Below are 18944 nucleotides of genomic sequence, written 5' to 3'. Positions count from 1 at the left end.
GTCCAGCAGGAACATCCAGACTTTAAATTCCCTACTCTTAAATCTTTTGGGCAGGAGGATGGTGTTGTTTACCCTTTGGTGACTTACTGGAAGCCACCAAGGAAACAAAACCAGTGAATTCCTAGAATTATGGATTGGATGAGGTTGGGAGAGACTTTAGAGCATCATCTAGTCAATCCCTCTGCTCAAACAGGGTCACCTAATGCACAGAACTTGGCACAGTATTCTTGGTATGATCTTGCCAATGCTGATTAGAAGGGAAGATCATAACTTGTCCTAATATAGTCCAGGATATCATTAGCTTTCACCTGTTGGCATGATGCTGGCTCAATTAAAATTTTCTGATACCCAACGCTGTGCCCTTTTGGGATGTGTTTTCCGTGCAAATTCAAGTTCTGTGCTGAGAATCCTGTTTTTCTGTCAGCTTTCTGTGTGCACTCAGTGGGCTGTAAAGTTCCACATGTGTTCACTGTGCTGCTTTTTATGTGATATGATGCCTGATGTGCTGCTTTACTGCATGGTTACTAAAGCATGATTGATTCTTGCCAGCACTACTGGCATGAATTCAGCCTATTGTCAGAACTGGTAACCCAGATTGGGTCAGTAACTGGCACAAGGTGAATAGTTTGGTGAAATGAGCACAGTCATGGTTGTTGAGGTGACTGTGGACCTCACTGTTGTCTATACCTCATGTCTCTTGCCTGAGTTTGTTGGTCTCCAAGTCAAGTAAAACTTCACATTGTAAAAGGAGACTTATTTTGAATTATGATGTATTTTTTTAAAGTTAGAATGTTAAGTTTTCACTCCCCTCCAGCTCAAAAACATCTTGTCCCATTTCCTTCATATTTTTGGGATTATTTCTTTGAGATTGTACACGAAGTTGGAGAAATCTTAAGTTGAAGGAAGGGCTATTTTTTGTTTGCTCTTGTTGCAGAACTTCATCAGGAATGGGTCAGAGAAGTACATGAATGGATCTCAGAAATTTCAGTGTGACATCAGTGAGGAAATAATTTCTAGGCTTGCAAATAATGGCAAGGTTCCTTGGCTAGACATGGAATGGCTTCAAGGGAATCCTTCTGTTGGTTTTGTTTTTAAAAAGCATGGATCAGAAATAAAGTTTGGAATTAAAAAGACCTGACAACCATAAACGAGGAGTTATGTTTTGGATGCTGTTATAAGCATCTTTATTCCTTGTTTGCAGCTCTGTTTTCATGCTGTTCCTCCTCCTTAACACCAGTCTGCCATAATGGTACCACCTCTGCACTTGAGCACAGCTACGATGAATCCTGCAGAGCAGGCAGTCTAATAAGACAGCTTTTTTGGGACTGTGTTTCCTTTATTTATCAATTGGCCCTTGACTCTTAAGTTGACAACAGGGCACACATACTAGGAAATAAATTGTGCTTAATGTCTTGCTAGAAAGGTCTCTGTCCTGGTGGAATTTGAAGGTACAGTCCTAAAGGTCTGATCTGCAATTTGGACTTAAGCTTGCAGATGTACTGTCTTCTCTACTTTCAACTGCAGAAATGCTTAACCTCTAAAATTGCATGACTGATTTAATGGTCTTGAGTAGATCCACATGAATCAAACACTGCAGTAAGTGCTCAAAGCACCCTTGCTTTCACCCCATATAGATGGTCAGAGTCTGCCTGTGACACGTTTGCAAACCAAAAGCCTGGTGGTGCAAGTGAGGCCCAGTTGAAGTGATGATTCAGGTCCCAGGAGAGGCTGTGGGTTTTCACTCCATGCAGGGTCCCAGCCTCCTTTGGGTGGTGAACCTACCTACCTGAGGCCCTGAGGTAAAGGGGCAGGAAAAAGTGGCTGGTTTGGTACCCACTATAAGCAAAACACCTCTACTGCATTACAAGTGATTTCCTTAGTAGACAGGAAAGAAGTCAGAGAATTTGCTTATAAATGTAATGTACTTGTCCCAATGGGGAAAATGTCTTCTAGATACTTTAAACAAGGTGGCTGCTGCTAATTGTACTACATAATATTGCTACAGATCTTGGATAGTTACTCAGGTCTTCAGCGCAAAATGAGCCTGAGTAGCCTGGCTGGCTCCTCATAGTGACACTTGGCCTGCAAGGGCCAAGGAGTGTCCCTGTGGGTCCTGCCAGTGGAGGGGGCGATGCCAGCCCTTGGTGCTGGGAGGGACAGCTGGTGATGGTGGCGGTGCCACCACTGCAGTGAGAACCAGGCTGTGCCAGGGAGTTCTGCCATCAGGGATCGCTGCAGCAGGGTGGTCCACTCTGTGCAGCACTGGCAGACTAGGGGAGCCCTGAAAGGAGAGGAGTGTTTTCCTTTTAATAAATATATGTGTGTGAATATATATATGTGTTTGTCAGATGTGTGATCTTTGCTACTTTTTGTACTTGGTTATTGAACCTTGGTAGAACAAACTGTGAAGGGTTTTTCTTAGTTGCATTTTAAGCTTGCAGTGATAAAAGAAATTCCAGTAATATTTTGATAATTGCTTTCTCTTAAGAATGTGTATGAATAATAAACACATCACAGGCAATACCATTTCGATATACTGTAATTAATTTGAGAAGTGATCAAAAGGAGATTTAAATAAAATCTTTTAATTGATATTTCTTCTTATGTTATCTTTAAAGTTACCTAATTTTTCTGAGAGCTCTTAAAGTAGCTCACTTGGATTGATTCCCAATGGAATTTTCTTTTCATTCTTGATTATTGTAATTAATTATAAAATTGAGCTTAACCTTTCTAGGTTGTCAATATCTAGGGACAAATGTAACAAAGGCCAGGAAAGATTATTCCTGAATCTTGGGGAGTTTGTGGAGGAGGGGAGCTGTCATTTGACCTGTCAGGTGCTGTTGATATTTTGTTTTGGGTTTATAAATAATTTCCATTTCTCTTTTCAGCTGGGTAAATATATATACAATTTGAACATAAATATCTTGAAAAATCCTAACAAAATAGACAAAGATATTGACTTATATATGCTTAAAATACTTTAGATGTGGAGATTAGCTGCAAATAGTTTGATATCCTGACCAGTGTATGCAATTTTAAAAGCTAGTGAGAGCTGAAAATATCATTGTAATTTGTGGTGAAAATTTGTTAGATATAAGCTGTGTAAAATTATTGAAATGCCTGAGATCATGTAAGGTATTTCTTTATTTTAGGTTTCTCCAGAAATCCTCAACTACTCTCCCTGTGACAAAACCCTGTGTGTGTGCATTCAGAGGCAGATTTGTGGCATGCCCAGGACAGGTTATCTAACCCTTCTTTCTTAATGGCTCTTTCATAAGGCCCCAAATTCTCATTTCTCATTATTTGCATTTATAATATGGGAGAAGGCCTTATAGAATTTGTAGCTCTGCACAATTTGACCACTCCGCGTGCCCAGTGCTGGTGCCTGAAAGGATGGAAAAGATGTCTCTTCTGCCACAGACAGAAGACAAAAAGATAAAAAACAATGTGGATTTCCTCATGCCCAAAACTTCCTAACAAAGCACTTACTTTCCCCTTTCAAAAACTAATTTCAGGGCTGTTTGCAGAATCCTACTGCTGCTCCACTTTTGGAACACTCATCTTTCTCAGTATATCTAGTAGCCTGGAAACCTGACCTAATTAGTTAAAAAGGAGGAAAGACGAATTGTGGAATAGATGAACAGAATTTTTAAGTAACACTTTTCATAAGGGCATGCAGGAGTACTTCTTGGCTTTGTAATTCATCAGCTTCGGGCCTTAGAAATATGTAAGAGGAAGTTGATTGCAGCTGTGTAAGTTATTCTATAACTTCTGTAACTCCTGTGCTTGCAACCTGTCCCTTTTTGACTCGAAGCTTGTGTGAGCTGGCATCACTAAAGAGTAACAGGAGCCCAGTTGCTTCATAAAAATGTCATAAAAATAGGTATCTTAATCTCTTTGTATGTGTGCATTATTTTTCAGCGTATGCCTGTAGTTTCTTGTTGTTTGCTCAGAATGCGAGCTCTTGCTTTTACAGGACTGTTTGATTTCTGGCACATTTGTATCTTGATTCCAAAACTCTACTTCAAAATATTACTGTAATTCAAATCACTTCATTACCACCTAGGTATTTCCAAAAGTGGCAGACAGCACTCAGAGCCTTATTTTTTATGGATTTAAATTCTGTGGCTGAATTCTTTGATGTCTAAGTGTCAAGTTCGACAGGAGTTTTTTCTGACCCTGAGGAATTCATAATACTGCTCTCCTTGGAGGAATCTCTAATATCTAGTAAGGGTCAACTTCTCTAACTGCCAGTTTTCAAAAGATTTATAGGAAATTAATTTACATTAAACTATTCAGTAAGTCCAAGATGAGAGAGAGGAGAATGCTCCCCTCCCAAGTAAAAGCCAACATATTCCTGTAGGAAAGTGAACTAGTAATCCCAGAGTTTGTTTATGTATTGCTGAACTCTGTTACCAGCAAAATGCTGGTAATAGGAAACATATTCCATAAGAGAGAGAATATTTAAACTAGGGCAAAATTGGAGGTTATTTGCTCTCTTCTAGTGATCTTACTCTGTCTTTATTGCCTCTTCATTGAGGGCAAGATTTTGTTCAATAAAATATAGAGTGGCAATGAGAAATGAGGCCTAGTTTGTATTTATCTAATGTGCTCTTACTAATCTCTTGAGCGTTGGAAATGAGCATTTTGCAGCAATATTCTCAACTTTTGTTGATGGCTTTGTGAACATAAAATGTTCGGTTTCTTGTGCCATCAGTAATCAAGTGATGAGGGTATGTCCGACGCAGAGGATGTGAGATCTCCTGGTGAACATGCAAGTCTGAAAACTCCCACCTGATTTCCCTATAACTCAGTGATTTTGCTTCCCTCACTTCAAGCTCGGCAGTTGGAACCAGCAAAATGCAGTTCTGGTTGAAAATGCCTGTGTAGCAGGTGTGGTGTGGGTACAGCTGAGCTGGAGTTGGGGCTGAAGGGGATCGTTTGTCAAAGCTGTTCACCCCACACCGGGTTAAAGATCAGGGGAGCAGAAGTCTGCAGGAAAACTTGTCAGCATTTTGATAACTCAAAGCCCAGTCACTAGAAAAATCTTATATTTTAAAATACTAACCTTCCCATTACGAAATCAATGAAAATTACTGTTTTAAACTAGTGAAAAGGTCTCCTGCTTTGGAGAGCTAAGATTCGCTTGGTATCCAGAAGGGCATGACATTTTTCCTGTGTTTGATTGTATTTGGTATATTAAATATGACCTCAGTGTTTAAGGTTAGTTGAGCTGTAATAGTTCAGAAAGATTTGGAGTGAGAATTTTTCAATTTGTTTTGTTAAGCCTCTGTAATAATTGTAAATAGTCATTCTTTCAAATAACAAATAGTAAGAGGTCAGATAATCCATATATATATATGACTCCATATTTCATTACCAATGAAAGTTCACGGCAGAAAAAATGTAGCTATGGTTAGGTGGATATTTCAGAGAAATCATTGGTGTATAAGTAAAAAAAGCTTTAATGGGAAGAAAAATGTATGGAATTATGAAACATGATTGATAATTCAGAAGACAACAAGGTATGAGCAGTTTTTAGCTGTAGATGTTCCCTGTTAGAAGACAGACTTGCTTAAATATCGTGGAGGAAACAAGAGGGATGATCTTAGTTGTGTTTTTTATTGATGAGGGATGGTTTTCTGGCAGTTTGTAGATTGGCAGACTTATTTTTAAGTTTAAAAATCACAGAAATGGACTCAGTCATTGTTTACATTAATTCCTGATTATTCTGAGTACTAGAACTTGAATTCAGCAATGGAGCTTAAAAATTTCAGTTACCATTTTTAGCAGCACTATTTTTCCTCTGGGTGGTGAGACTTGATTGATGAACTCCGAGTTAAACTGATAGTGCAGTTTTCTGGTGCCCTTAGGATGGGAGGGAAAAACTCTCTGTGTTCCCTACTGTTGTTAAAACACAGGTAATTTGTGGCAGTAGATTCCAGATGTTGCAGTTCCAGAAAGTACCTTTTTTTTTTTATGGCATGCCTTATGCTTTTCAATTTACACAACATTAACTCATTTTTCATAAATGTCCTAGCTGGAAGTTTAAGATGGTTTTCTGTACCTAAGTGTTCTCATTCGTACCATCGACTTTGTGACTGCCAAAATGAGCTAATAAAATTCAGCCTTTTCTGTTGTTTTATTTTGCAGAAAAATACTCAGTTTGGTGAGTTGTGAAAATTAATCTACATGAAAAAAAATATTTAAACAGTCAGATTTCTGTTTAATTAATTCAAAATCTGCAGCCTGGGGCTGTGGGAACTGCCCAGCCCCTGCGGCCCTGGAGGGACCAGCCTGGGGAGCTGAACTGAGAAGAGGGGCACTGCAAGGCCTGTGTGACAAAAAAGCATGAATGCTATTTGTCTTTTCATTTATCAAATTATTTTTAATAAGGAGTAGGACTAGTTAAATTTTTCCATGGAGAAATTTTTTTCTTTAAAATGCTGTGGTTTTGTTTGATATGCAGGAAACTGTTATTACTGCTTAAAAGGAAAACCATAGGTTTGGCATGTAAAATACTGAGACCTGTGCAATTTAAAAAGTAATTTTATTTATGTAGTATCAAAATACAAATCAAAACAAAATTAGTGTTTTCATTTGGATGTTTTAACTTCACAACAGAAATGATGACTTGAATATCTTTGAAACTTCTCTCAGGAAAAACAAAAAACCTGGGAGTTCTTTATCACTTACGTGTATGAGAACCGCATTGCTTTCCCAAACCACTCTGGTGTTGGTTGGTTAAAACTGTCATAAGTCCACAGTGACAAGGTTTGAAGTGTATGTAGTTTGAAGACATGAACTTCAGTGACATAATGTAATCTACAGTGGGAATTTGGGTCTGTGTGCTGTAGGAGACCTGGGAAGCCTGAGGCATAGGGGAGAAAGCCTCCTGTGCAGGAATGTGGTCCAGCTGTGTTATACCCTCTGTCCAGCTCTAAAGGGTTCAAAAGGCTTTTTTGTTTAATATTTTCATTTGCATAGAGTGTGGGTTTTTTTCTTCTCAGAAGTTCAGAAGGGACTGAAGTAGACTATTTTATTTCACAGAGTTGTATTTTAAACCAGTGCTGTGCTAGTCCCTGGTGAGACCAGAACAATATACACAATGCGTGGTGTTGAGTGAGGCATCTGGCTGCTGGAGATATGTCAGGATTAATCCAGTATGTTCCCATTCAGTTGCTACAGTTTTAGGTTCTTCTCAGCATATTATACTGGACCAGGCTATAACTCATACAGCATTGACTGTCATGCCCATACCGCTTCCAACTTTTCACATTCCATTGGCCTGTTTTTTTGGAGGAAGATGCCTTAGCTTTACATAGCAGTAGTTTTCCTGGAGGAAACTAGCTAAGGCAGAGAAAATTGTCCTGTACTTGTGCTGACATATGTATCATAGTGGTGCAGAGGGACTGAGAAAATTATTTGAAGTCGTCTGTGGTCTGAAATGTTCAGCAGATGGGCAGCTGTGACTCAGTAAGGGTTTTAGAGATGCAGGAGAGTGCACAGATCAGCAAGAATCCATTTTGCCCTGGTTATAATGGAAAACTGAAGAACGGATACCAAATACAGGGTTATGTGGGATGATGGATTCTGTGTGATTCAGGTCTCTGGTAGTACCATGCCCACAGAAGGATTTCCATTGTTGTCTTTTCATGTTTGCTTGAGGATTTAAGTGTAGGTGAAAACATTACAGACCACTCATGTGTGGCTTAGAAAGGGAAGACAGTCATCCCGCTACTGTCACTTAAAGCTGTTACAGCAAATAAATATGTCTGGATGCATGAGCAAGTGTCAGATCCACCGTATCCTTTATCCAGTGCATAAAGGATAGACATAGGTTTGCTTTCTGCTGGACTAGTATTAAATCCCTAATGAGGGGCTTCAGGAAGGGCAATGAGGGCAAATGGCAGAGTGATGTTACAATATCTGGTTAAAGGCTGGAAGAATTGCTTGTCTTCTGATTACAGGCCACTTCAAATATAAGATAGACTCTCTATATATGGGGCAGATGTCCCACCAAAATCCTTGTAGCTTCAAACTCCAGGTGTGTTTCTAAATAAATAAATAGAAGTTTGGTTTGCCAACACTTCCATCAGTCACTACTCCAGCCTGTTTCCAAGTGTCCTATATCCAGTAGCCACTACAAATCCATGACTGATGACTGTCTGGTGTCTTGTTATTTGGTGGTTCTTGTGCAGGGAACTAGTTTCCAGGTCTCCTGGAAAGAAAAATCCTTTCTATCCTTTCTTTCTCTCACCCAGACAACTTCTCTTGCAATAACATAGACCATAAGAAACAAGGAGACTTTTGGGCAATTGTAAATCAGCCTCTCCATTCACACCCCATTTTCCCTTCCTTTCATACAGGTTGATAAAGTGTGTGGGCAGCCCAGACAACAAGAAGGGAACTTGTCCTCAGCCAATATAGTGCCAGTGAAGGAAGTGACTGAAGCCCAGACGTTCGTGATGGCTCATGCCAGCCTGAACAATAAAAGAAGGTAACCCTGAGCTACAGTTGCTTTGAAACAAACTCTCTGCCTCCCAATTTGTGCTATTGGTTCCTTGCACTGTAATTTTCAAACCAGAGCCATGGCTCTGTCACCTTGTCTGTGTGTGCTCTCCAGCCATTGCCATCATGGATATTCATAGGGATGATTTTGTGGTGTTATATTGTGGGTCTCTCCAAGAAAAGCTTTTTACAGGCCAGACTTGATATCGTCGCTTAACACCAAGGTGTTCATTATTTCGAGAAACTTTCAGTGAAAGTTTCTCTTCACCAAAGTCCGAGGAAACCAATTTCTGCCGTTGAGTCTAAAGTACTTAAAATACAACTGCCCAGATCTTTAGGGACTTGAGCTTATCCAGGGACAGAAGTGTGAGGGAAGAAGGAGTGAAAGGAAAGATTCACTGCCCTGACATCAAATCAGTCCAGTCGGTCCCTGATTTCACTGTACTGGGGAGGAGTAGTAAGATCCCTTGGAATGTCCTTGATTTGGTACATAGCAGAGAAAGAACTGGAGCATTTGTTTGGACTTGTTGTGTCCGTCTTGGTTTCTGTTGAGACAGTAGACAGCTGAACTACAGACACTGGCCCAGGCAAGAGTATCCCTGCTCTCAGATCTCCTAAGTTTTTCTTTCACTTTACCTCATGTAGCTCCTGAATTGGTTTTCTGTAAATTGTAAGTGGAAAGGGAGGGATGACTTTGCAATCTCACTCATGATACATGAGTGGATAGCAGAGCTAACTGTCATAAAATCAAAGTGACCTCTTTCTGGCTAACATATTGTCCTCTGTAACAGCAGTATTGAGCTGGAACAGCTTCAGCCAAGTGAGTGGAATCCTGCTGGGCTTACACCTCTATCCAGGAACAGTGTCTAATCTACCCAGGGAGTCCATGTGTATCTCTGTATGTTGGATAAATGGATGACAGACAGCAATATTAAAATTTCCATTGCCTGGATTCTCGACTTTGAGTTGTGAAGATGAGATTTTTATCCATTTCTACTTTAATTCTCATCTTAGCTCGCATGAATGGAACAAACACTGCTTTAAAAGATAAAAGTAATAGAAGCAGGGCAAGTTTTTTGTGTGATAGTGGTAATTTTATCCCTCTGTAATTTAAAACCAAAACCTAACAGTTTATGCTACTGGTTGGAGCTAATCAATTTTTACCAAGCAAATCAGAGAAAAGAGCATTAAAGAAATGATATCAATCAATTCAGCAGTAACAATCCGAGGAACAGTTGTAGTACAATTTATAAGGCAGACTTTTAAAAACACAGAGCCCTAGACCATCTTCTGTGTAGCTCATGGACTTCACTGGGACTTGAACACTAGCAACCAAAAAGGCAGAATTGCCAACCTATCAACAGGTGACCTTTATGTCTTTCATGGCATGACAGCCATTCTTTCTCACCTGAGGATCTGCTCCCTCCCCTTCCCAACCATATAGAATTATTTGGATAGTGACCTTTTAAACTGTAAGACTTGTAAATGGAAAAGAAAATAAACTAATGCGCTGTAAATTAGACAATTTTCCAAAATTGGTCTGCACACTGAAAATTAATTTATCAAAAAAAATCTAAACTAAGGCCATGCTTACATAATTAGCATGAAAAATTGCTGAAATACAGTGTTGATAGGTATTGTGGGGAGCCTGTGCACTGAAAATGAATGATGGAACCATGCCATAAATAGTGAGAAGTGGAAAAATTGAAAATATTCTCCACAACATCCTATAAAACACATGGCCTGAAGCTTGTACTTTGCTTCTTGGAAACAATTGTGAAACCATAAATAGAGTGAAAGATGCAGTGATTGGCAGCATCACTGTGTTGTTCATTCTCTATCATTTAATCACATATGATATCAATAAAAAGCAATTTAAGGTAATAAAATATTATAATACATGGGTGAAGTCATTCCTGCAGTGGGTTATGTAGAATGCACTTAGAGTGACAGAGAACTGATATGGGGGACCAGATTATGAGAGTAATTACGTGAATCTTTTTAGATGCTATTGTTTGTGCTGATTTTAAGAAATGAAGAGCAATAATGTCAGCTGTCTTTCAGTTGAGGTACAAGGTCACACAGGGAACTGGTTCTGCTGAATCTGTCTGTCAGTCTATATAATAGACATCCCTCCAAATGATCCTTAATTCAAGGGGAATATGGAACATGACTCCAGCCTTTTAAAAAAAGGAAAGAAAAAAAGAAGGAATGAGCCAGCACTCTCCAAATAGACACAAAAGCCGTGGCTCGTGCCCTTAATGTGTCAAAATGTTCCTGAACTCAAAAGAGAACTCAACTGGTTGGCATGTCTGTGGGAGAAACCAGAGTCATGTAGCTTCTCATCTCCCCTACAGAACCCAGTGCCAGACAGCTTATACCTATAGATGGATATTTGCTCCAAAGCTAATGAGTCTTTGCCAGGCCAGTTACGAAATCCAACTCCTTTTCCAAAGAATTTGAGAAGCCTGGTTTCAGCAGCTCAGCAGAGCCAGGGCTGCTCATGCAGCTGAGAAGTGAGATTGTTCAATGGCATCTCTTGGCCTGATGTCATTCCTGGGGGAAGGTGTTTGGGGTCTGGCTGCAGCCAGCCCTCCTCACCCTCTGCTGTCTGCACACGGAGGTCCTGCATAGTCCCTGAGGGCACAGACCAACTGGATCCTCTTTTGCAGTAGTTGAACCCTTTTCTTCTCCTCTTACTCTTGTGGGTTCCTGGAACATTTCCCATCTCTCTTTATTTTATTCTGCATTCCATTCCTACATATTTTTTTGTTACGCATCACTAAGTGTCAGGGACAATAGTGAAAGAAGGTGAAACTTGAATAAATGTTGCATGGTCTTGTTGGAAACCTTTTCCTCTGATTAACCTGGAAAGCATCAAATTGATTGTAATTATTTTTTTTGCATTACACAATGGTATTCAGGGATTAAGTGAAACTGGCAGTGTTACTGCTGCAGTCATTTTTTAATGTGGAGGTTACTATAACATGTAATAGAGATGACAAGAAAATTGAAACCATATGATGGTACAGGGAATGTAAATGGCATGTACAGAATCTCAGTGAGTAAATTGGAATGTTATTGCTGAGTTCAGCACAAAGAACTGTTCTGGTCAGGGTCCAGTCTCCTAGCAAAGTTGAATACCTGCCTTTTAGCGTCTCTGCTCCATGAAGCATTTCAAACCACTAAACACAGACTGGTTACAAAGCTGTATATATAATAGGTTACATTTAATGAAGAACTGTAATTCATTAGGTCCCTAGTTGGAGGAAGCAAGCTTTGTAATTGTGTTTTGCTGTGAATTTACAGATCTTTTATACGTCTTAAAATAAACAACTTAGGAGTTTCTTTGGGAATATTTGAAGTCGATGGTATCTATTTTATTTAAAATTAAGTATCTATTGGGTCAGACATCACATGATTTTATTAAAGTTTGAGTAATAAAGTGCTAGTACAAAACAGATTAATAATGTCAGATGCACATTAATGTCTGGCCCAGGCAGAGGTTTCAGCTGGCCCAGATTTTCCCTGTTACCAAATCTCATTTTGTTTTATGAGTGCCTGTGTTGGAATCGCTACCTCAGTGATGGAATGTGCCACTCACCTGATGATCAGGGCAGGTCCCTCCTCTCCTGTGGCCACCCCTGCTATGAGCTCTCAGAAAGCGTGAGGGCAAAGCTGCATCCTCTGGGTGTCCTGAGGCTGCTGAAAGTGGTCACTCTGTTCAGTAAGAGTGAAGTGGGTTCGGTGTGGAACTAGTTTGGAGGCACTCGTTGCTCCAGCTCTGGCCATTGCGTTACACAGGAGAGCACAGGTGTGAGAGCAGGCTGAGCTATCAAACCATCTCAGTGGAAAATTACATCATGATGTAAATGCTGGATGCAATGTCTAATGTTAATTAAGGGACCTCAGTTTATTGGTGCCACAAAATACTTTTACACGAAATAATTGCCTGGGTTATTTCCACAGTTCTTCCTCCAGTATAACCCTGAAGCCTGTATCTCCTGTTTTGCAAAGCTGGGTGTTTGTAAATGGCAGATCTGACCAGAAGAGAACAGCAAAAAAATATCTGTACTTACACATTTATTAACAGGCAGTAAATTGCTTGTCGTATCAGAACGTGAATGCTACTCTTTTATGTCTCTCTTCCCTTGGTTTTCATTCTAAACTGCCATTATTTTCTTGTACAACTCCATGTATTTGCAGTTCTTCCGTTTGGTATCAGTTATGGTTAATTTAAGTACTGCTGAATTTATTTTCAGCATTCTGCTGTGTGCTCTGCATTTGTAATTGTGCTTGTATTTGAAAATGATGGGGACAAAAAATCTTGGTTGCAATTTCCCCCCCCTCCCCAATATTGCATTGACATTTTTGATGGTATCTATATTTTGGAAAATCTCATGACAGTTTTTCTCCTTATTTATTTTCTTTTATTATCCTGTGCATGTGCTTGATGACTTTTCTTTCAAATAATTTTTACTTTTCTCTTTTGTTTCTCATATCTTTTCCTCATTTGCCTGAATTCCTGCTTCTCCCCTACTCCCCAACTCTCCTGATTGATGCTAATTCTCCCCGGCCTATTCCAGTTCTCTGCCTCTGAAAGCTTCAAAGAATGACAAATCAAGAAGTTTGAAAAAAATCTCTCGGTAAGAATGAAAACAAGGTGACATCCTTTGTTGTCTCTCCAGTTAGCTCATCTCCAGCTGTAACCTAGACGTTGGCACACTTTTGATTGCTGCTTTTATACTGTGGGGTGCTGGGAAACTGTACATTTTCTACCCTACTGAGTTTAGTTTTACACTCAGGAAAAGTAAATATTTTTGCTCAGAAAGATTGAGAGTTGGACACAGAATTCTCTGTTTGCTAAGATGCTACTTTGAAATGTCAGAGCCTCACTCTGCTGAGAATGCAAAGGAGTTAAAACTTCTTGGGGTGAGCTGGGTAAGACAAGCTTTAGACTGTCAAAAGGTGCTGTTTTTCTCCTTCAAAGAAAACGCCAGTTTAGCACCCATAAAATCTTTAGCATCTGTGTTGCCTTTCAGAACTGATTCTCTCAGGCTGTTCTGTCAAGTAAGCAGCCTTCGGGCTGGGCCTGGCTTTCCTGCGTTAATACTTAGAGCTTGTATTTGTAAGTTGGTAGTCAAGAGGTTGAAATGCTGATTCCCTCATCATAAGCCCAAAAATTCCTGCTTTTTTCTTTGCTTAAAATAACAGCTTTCCTGCTCTGTTATTTTCTTTGGAACGTGTAACAGTTAATTTATCTAGACCAGGATTTCATCCCACAAGATAAATGGGATGGTTGAACACTTGAAAAAGTATAAAGATAGCTTTGGGGAGAGAAGACCACTGCCTAAACCGCGTAGGGATAGATATTTAGCAGTGGACTTCGACGTTGTTTAAAACACTTGTTGCTCCTAAAGGAATGATAAATCCTGACTGGTTTTGTGCCAAGCTTCATCCAGCCATCACCCCAGGCACGTCTTCAGTGCAGTGTCCCCTTATGGCCTGCCAGGCTGAAACATTGGGAACCAAAATGAGTCCTTTGGCCTTCCCAGTGGGAAGCAGATAGCTCTGTGATAGCTCAGTTTGTGTCCTGCATCTTGTTCTCCCTATCTTTAAGGTCTCATACCAAACAGGAGCTTCTAAAGCGATGGAGGAGGGTAATTTCTCATTCTGAAATACTCTCAATTGAGATGGGTTAACAGAATGTGTTAAAACCACCCTTTGTGTGCGTAATTATGCCTGTTAACACTGGACTAAATCAGATTGGATGATAAATAGGGGTAGAAATACACTAGAAATAGAAATCCATTCAGGTTACTTAAATTCTAAAGTCTTAACCTTGTGGAGGGTTTAGATGACAGGGGCTTAAATGCTGAGTTTCCTGTTGTGTTGTTAAATATGTTCCTCCTGCGTTACAGAGAGTTCATCAGTTACATGAAGCGATCCCGCACCTTTTATGCCTCTATAGCAGAACGTCTGTGTGATGGAGACCTGGTCATGAGAGACAGCTCAACCTGCTGGAATGGAGAGGATGTTGTGGAAAGGTAAAGTTACAAGTTAAAGTTTGCTGTAATTATGGAAAAAGAGACTTCGTATCCTTCTGATGGTTCAGCAGCAACATTCTACTTTGGCAGCTAATTTTTTTCCCCCCTCTGTTTTTTATCAGGGTCTTTGCCATCACCCTTTGGACTCTAAACTGGAATATACACTTTCTTTCCATGAGCTAAACTTCTTGCTGTCTTGCTTTTACTCTGTATAACATGAGGCAACATCACCCTGAGGAGAGAACAAGATGTTTTAAGCACAACTATATCTTTATTATCATTGTCAAAGTATATATCAGTTTTTGCAGTGAGCGCTTGTTGAAAGTGTACCAGTGAATGTTCTCCAAAAACTTCTTTTTGTCAAAAAAGGAGATGTTCCATGGGATTGTTGTTGGTTTTCATGTTTCTTTTTGAAATGTGTTTTGTGGTCGGTAGCAGTTATAAAAGGTGCAGTTCTAGCATTCTGTGTTCTTACTTAAAAACAATTGCCATGCTCGTAAATTGTTTTGTAGGAAATTACAGAATAATTCCAGTATGGAACAGAGAGAGATGTGACAATTATGTCTGTCCTATTAAAGGGAGTTCTGACTCCCACACAGCTCTGCTTAGTTTTCTCATGTGTAAATAACTTCAGCTTAATTACATCTGAGGTATTTGAAGATAAATGCATGTCTAACACATCCAAAGATAACTTTTAAGTTTAATGTTTCACTGTATATTGTCATTATAAATTATTTGTAAAGCATATGTTTGAAGATTTTGGCAACAATGTAGTATTCTAAATATTTACATGATTGTAATACTGATGGAAGTTTTTACTGTAAAAGTAGTGGAGAGGAAACAGGAGGAATATCAGTATTTCCACTTCAGAATGCCTTTTGGTGACGTTGGTGATGTGTTGCTGGATCCAGAGTTAACTTTTAGAACAAACAGATTTCTGGCCAAAAGAAAAACAAGAAAAGCCAAGCAAGCAAAAATAAACATTTTCTGTGTCAACTCTCTGAACGAAAAAGTTAATAAAATGTTACATTTAATTTTTATCCTACTTTGTTAAAAAAACCAAACAAGCCACTTAAATTCCTGATATACATGTTTTAGAAAGGCATTAAGGGGAAAGCTGTTGTTATTGTCCTTTGCCCATCTGTAACTTTTCCCAGAGTTGGAAACATGTGGAAAAGATTCAGGTTTGAAAGCGACAGGAAGGCTAGGAAAAGTAGCAGGGAAAAGGCTAACAAGATTCATCATATTTTGAATTAAAAAGCAAAAACAAAGGAAAGAAAAACACCAACAAACAATCTACCCCCAAAGATGACAGCAGCAAAAAATCCAACCCCACCACCAAACTCTAAATGTCTGTCATTAACACATTAAATAGGCTAAATGGAAAATAAAAGGTTAGATTCATGTTTTAAATCAGAAATATATAAAATACCATATAATAATATATAAATATTATACACTTATATACTCTCTTACAGTATTGACTGCCTTAAAAGGAGGAGACTTTCTGGGCAGCCTGCACTGCCAGCAGTGCTACACAGGGCTCCTGCTTGCTGGCACAGACAGGGCTCCTGCTTGCTGGCAGACTTTGCTCCTTTCATCATCTGTTTTATAGGCTGGACCTGTCACAGTTCTCCCCGCATGGGACATAAACCTGTCCTGGTGATGCCTGAAGATGCATTTCTCTTTGCTCTTTCTCCTTTCCCAGGACACCAGAGCATTAAATATCAGCAGTAGTAAACAACTGAGCTCAAAATAGAGCCTTATTATTAACTGTGTAGCAGAAAATAGATCACCCCAGTTAATTTGGTGGATCTCCTGTGAACCTGAGTTTAAGGTTGCTCAGGCTGTGGAGCTGGTAAAAGCTGCAGTTCCTGTTTCCTTGATACTTCTTGCATTTCAAAATGCTGTTTGAAAGCTGAGCATTATATATGCTGTGTGCTGATTGGCACACAAGCTCTTTAGGAAAAACAAACTTGACCTTCAAAACCAAATTGACACACAAATGCAGCCTGAAGCAAAATGAAATGAGGATCCTGCATTCAATTAGTAGAGAGGGCACCTGAGTCTGTGAGAGGGTCTGATAAACAGAATTGGGCCTTTTTATTTTATTATAGTTCTTTGGATTGGGTTTTATTGTGTTTAAATCATTGCACAAAAATTTTGAGCTGCCAGTTAAATACATCATAAAAAGAGTCAGGTTTCCACTGGCTTGAGAATATGCTTCTGGCCTGCTCTTCAGATGAACAGGAAAACATGCCTTTGCTAGGAATCCTCTAGTGTCAGTTCAGGACAACATTAGAATTACTTGCACCAGGAGTACTGCCTTTCTCTTCATTGCTCTTTTGAGCAAGTTTGTTCTTGGAGCAAGACTTGATGTAAGAAAGAGTCTGTCAGGAGAATGAATAGTCTTGGTATACAAAAATGCTCAGAGAAAATGAGGATGGAGCAGTAGAACTGGAAAACTACTTTGAAAAGTGAAGCAAGCTTGGAGAAATTTCTGTGCTGGAACCTTTTTTTCCTGCCAGTGATGATTGTCTCAATACCATATCAGGAGAGGAGACTGCAGGGGAAGTTGATGGCGTTAACCATTATGTGCTGCCAGCACTAGACACCATTCATCTGAGAAATCTAGAAGGCCTAAAGGGTTAAATTTTTCATCGTGATACCGTATTTTCTTTAGGACTGCTCTAACATTAGAGGCTGGGAAGATGGGAAACTTGAAGACATCATTGTCTTTTTAGCAAAATAAGGGTTTTGTAAAGGTGTGGATGGTAAACTTGGTATATGACAGTAAAATCTATAGAAACTATAAGCAGATGAACACGGTAGGGAAATGAATCTAAATGTCGAGAGCCTTTAGAAGGTGATAATGAGCATGTAGACAGGTAGATTGTGGTGTTCTGCTTGAATTTCTGATAGATATTTCATATCCTTCACAAGAGACTGGTAGAATAGATGGTCATGGCGTGGTGTTCATGATACAGGCATGTGGTGTCTGCAGTTCTGCTGTGCCCTAGGCTTGGAAAGATAGAGCACAACCACAAATGTACAGAAGGAGAAACGAGGAGGAGGATCAGGGGCATGAACTGCATCCTGTATGTGTAATGGCAAGCACTCCAGCCTGGTACAGAAAAGATAGAAGAGGAATATGTGGCCCATAAAAATCATGTGTGCTGTGGAGATGCCCAGTAGGGATCTCCTGTTTGTTCTCTCTTTCATTACAAGAACATGGGACATTGTTAATTAGTGACAGCTTGAAAGCAGAAGTAGATATTCCTTTGCTAAACTTCTGGTTAAGCTGTGAAACTTCTTGCCTCAGGATGTTTGGATGTTCAAAAAAAATGGATGAATTAACGAGCAAATTCAGCCCATAGAATAACAAGTTGTATAACTAACTGTCTGGACAGATATGAGGCAGCAAGGTGCCACATCCGTATCTCTCTCTCTAAGGCAAAAAGGCAAAAGATTTCCTCTAGTCACTCTTAGCCACTTGCTCCCATGACCTTCTCTTCTGTAGAGACTGAACTGCAGGAGCCTTCTTCTCCTCAGTAATATCTCTTCACCTAAATGAAATGCTGGCGTTGAATGAGTTTCTCCATTCTGCCTGGCCACAGTAGCCAAACAGGATTTGCTGTCTCAGCCTTATAAATGGCAGATTAGTACAATACAGCATCCAAGGACTTTCCCCAAAGCTCATATGGAGATTTTCTGTTGTACACAAAACGTGAATTTCCCTTTAGAACTCCTTTTTAATGAAATTTGGATTTTTGTGAAGTCCTAGTTGGACTAGAGCATCCTTCTCAGAGTCTGCTCTTTCTCCTGCTGGAAAAGGCAGAAGGAGATTTGGACTCACTGGCAAGCTTTTTGGGTGTGTCTCTCTACAACAAATGGGCAATCCTGATTTGGAAATAGCACTTTCAGGGATCAGGGGGTTGTGAGTACTAATTAAAGTTAGATAATCATTCAGTCTTTCCATCTCTGCCTGCCTACTTGTCTCTTGTAGTTTCTCTTTCCAGAGGGATGAAACAAATAATAAACAGACGGTGATCTGCACGTGGAAGAGTTACGATATGATAAGTGTAGCCATGGTAGCCAACTCTGGGCACTGCTCACTCTCTCCCACTCTTTGGCCAGGGCTGTGCCATTAGTTCTCATGAAGAGGCTGATTGCAATCTGAAGACTATCAACTGCAGTGCCACTGCTTGGGCTTTGGGGCTGGAGCGTGGAAGTTGCTCGGGAATGTTTGGTAACCTCAGCACTTGAGGTGTTAGTGGCAGCCTCCTCCTTGGTGTATCTGGACCTTACCCTGAAGCAGCAGTGATGGTGCAGCACTGCTCTGCATTTCCTGAGCTCTGCTAAAGGTGCATTCTCAGGGCAGCTGCA

General features: G+C 39.8%; 1 protein-coding gene across 5 annotated transcripts in view; it reads left to right on the top strand.

Annotated features, from left to right (window-relative positions):
- Positions 1-18944, top strand: part of LOC127468434 (glypican-5-like) — a 407170-nt gene that overhangs the window by 152298 nt on the left and 235928 nt on the right. For 4 of the 5 annotated variants that reach the window (XM_051781578.1, XM_051781576.1, XM_051781574.1 and 1 more), the window contains 3 exons: positions 8370-8500; positions 13098-13157; positions 14433-14558. In XM_051781578.1, the coding sequence (XP_051637538.1) occupies positions 8370-8500; positions 13098-13157; positions 14433-14558 (317 nt within the window). The remainder of the gene's footprint in view (positions 1-8369; positions 8501-13097; positions 13158-14432; positions 14559-18944) is intronic. The other variant, XM_051781575.1, reaches the window with a different exon arrangement.

The sequence above is a fragment of the Manacus candei genome, unplaced genomic scaffold, assembly GCF_025592945.1.
Source record: "Manacus candei isolate 608988 ecotype Guabito, Panama unplaced genomic scaffold, ASM2559294v1 h1tg000015l, whole genome shotgun sequence".
NCBI classification, from domain to species: domain Eukaryota; kingdom Metazoa; phylum Chordata; class Aves; order Passeriformes; family Pipridae; genus Manacus; species Manacus candei.
Note: the sequence above shows the minus strand (reverse complement) of the source record. Positions and strands in the feature narration are given on the sequence as shown.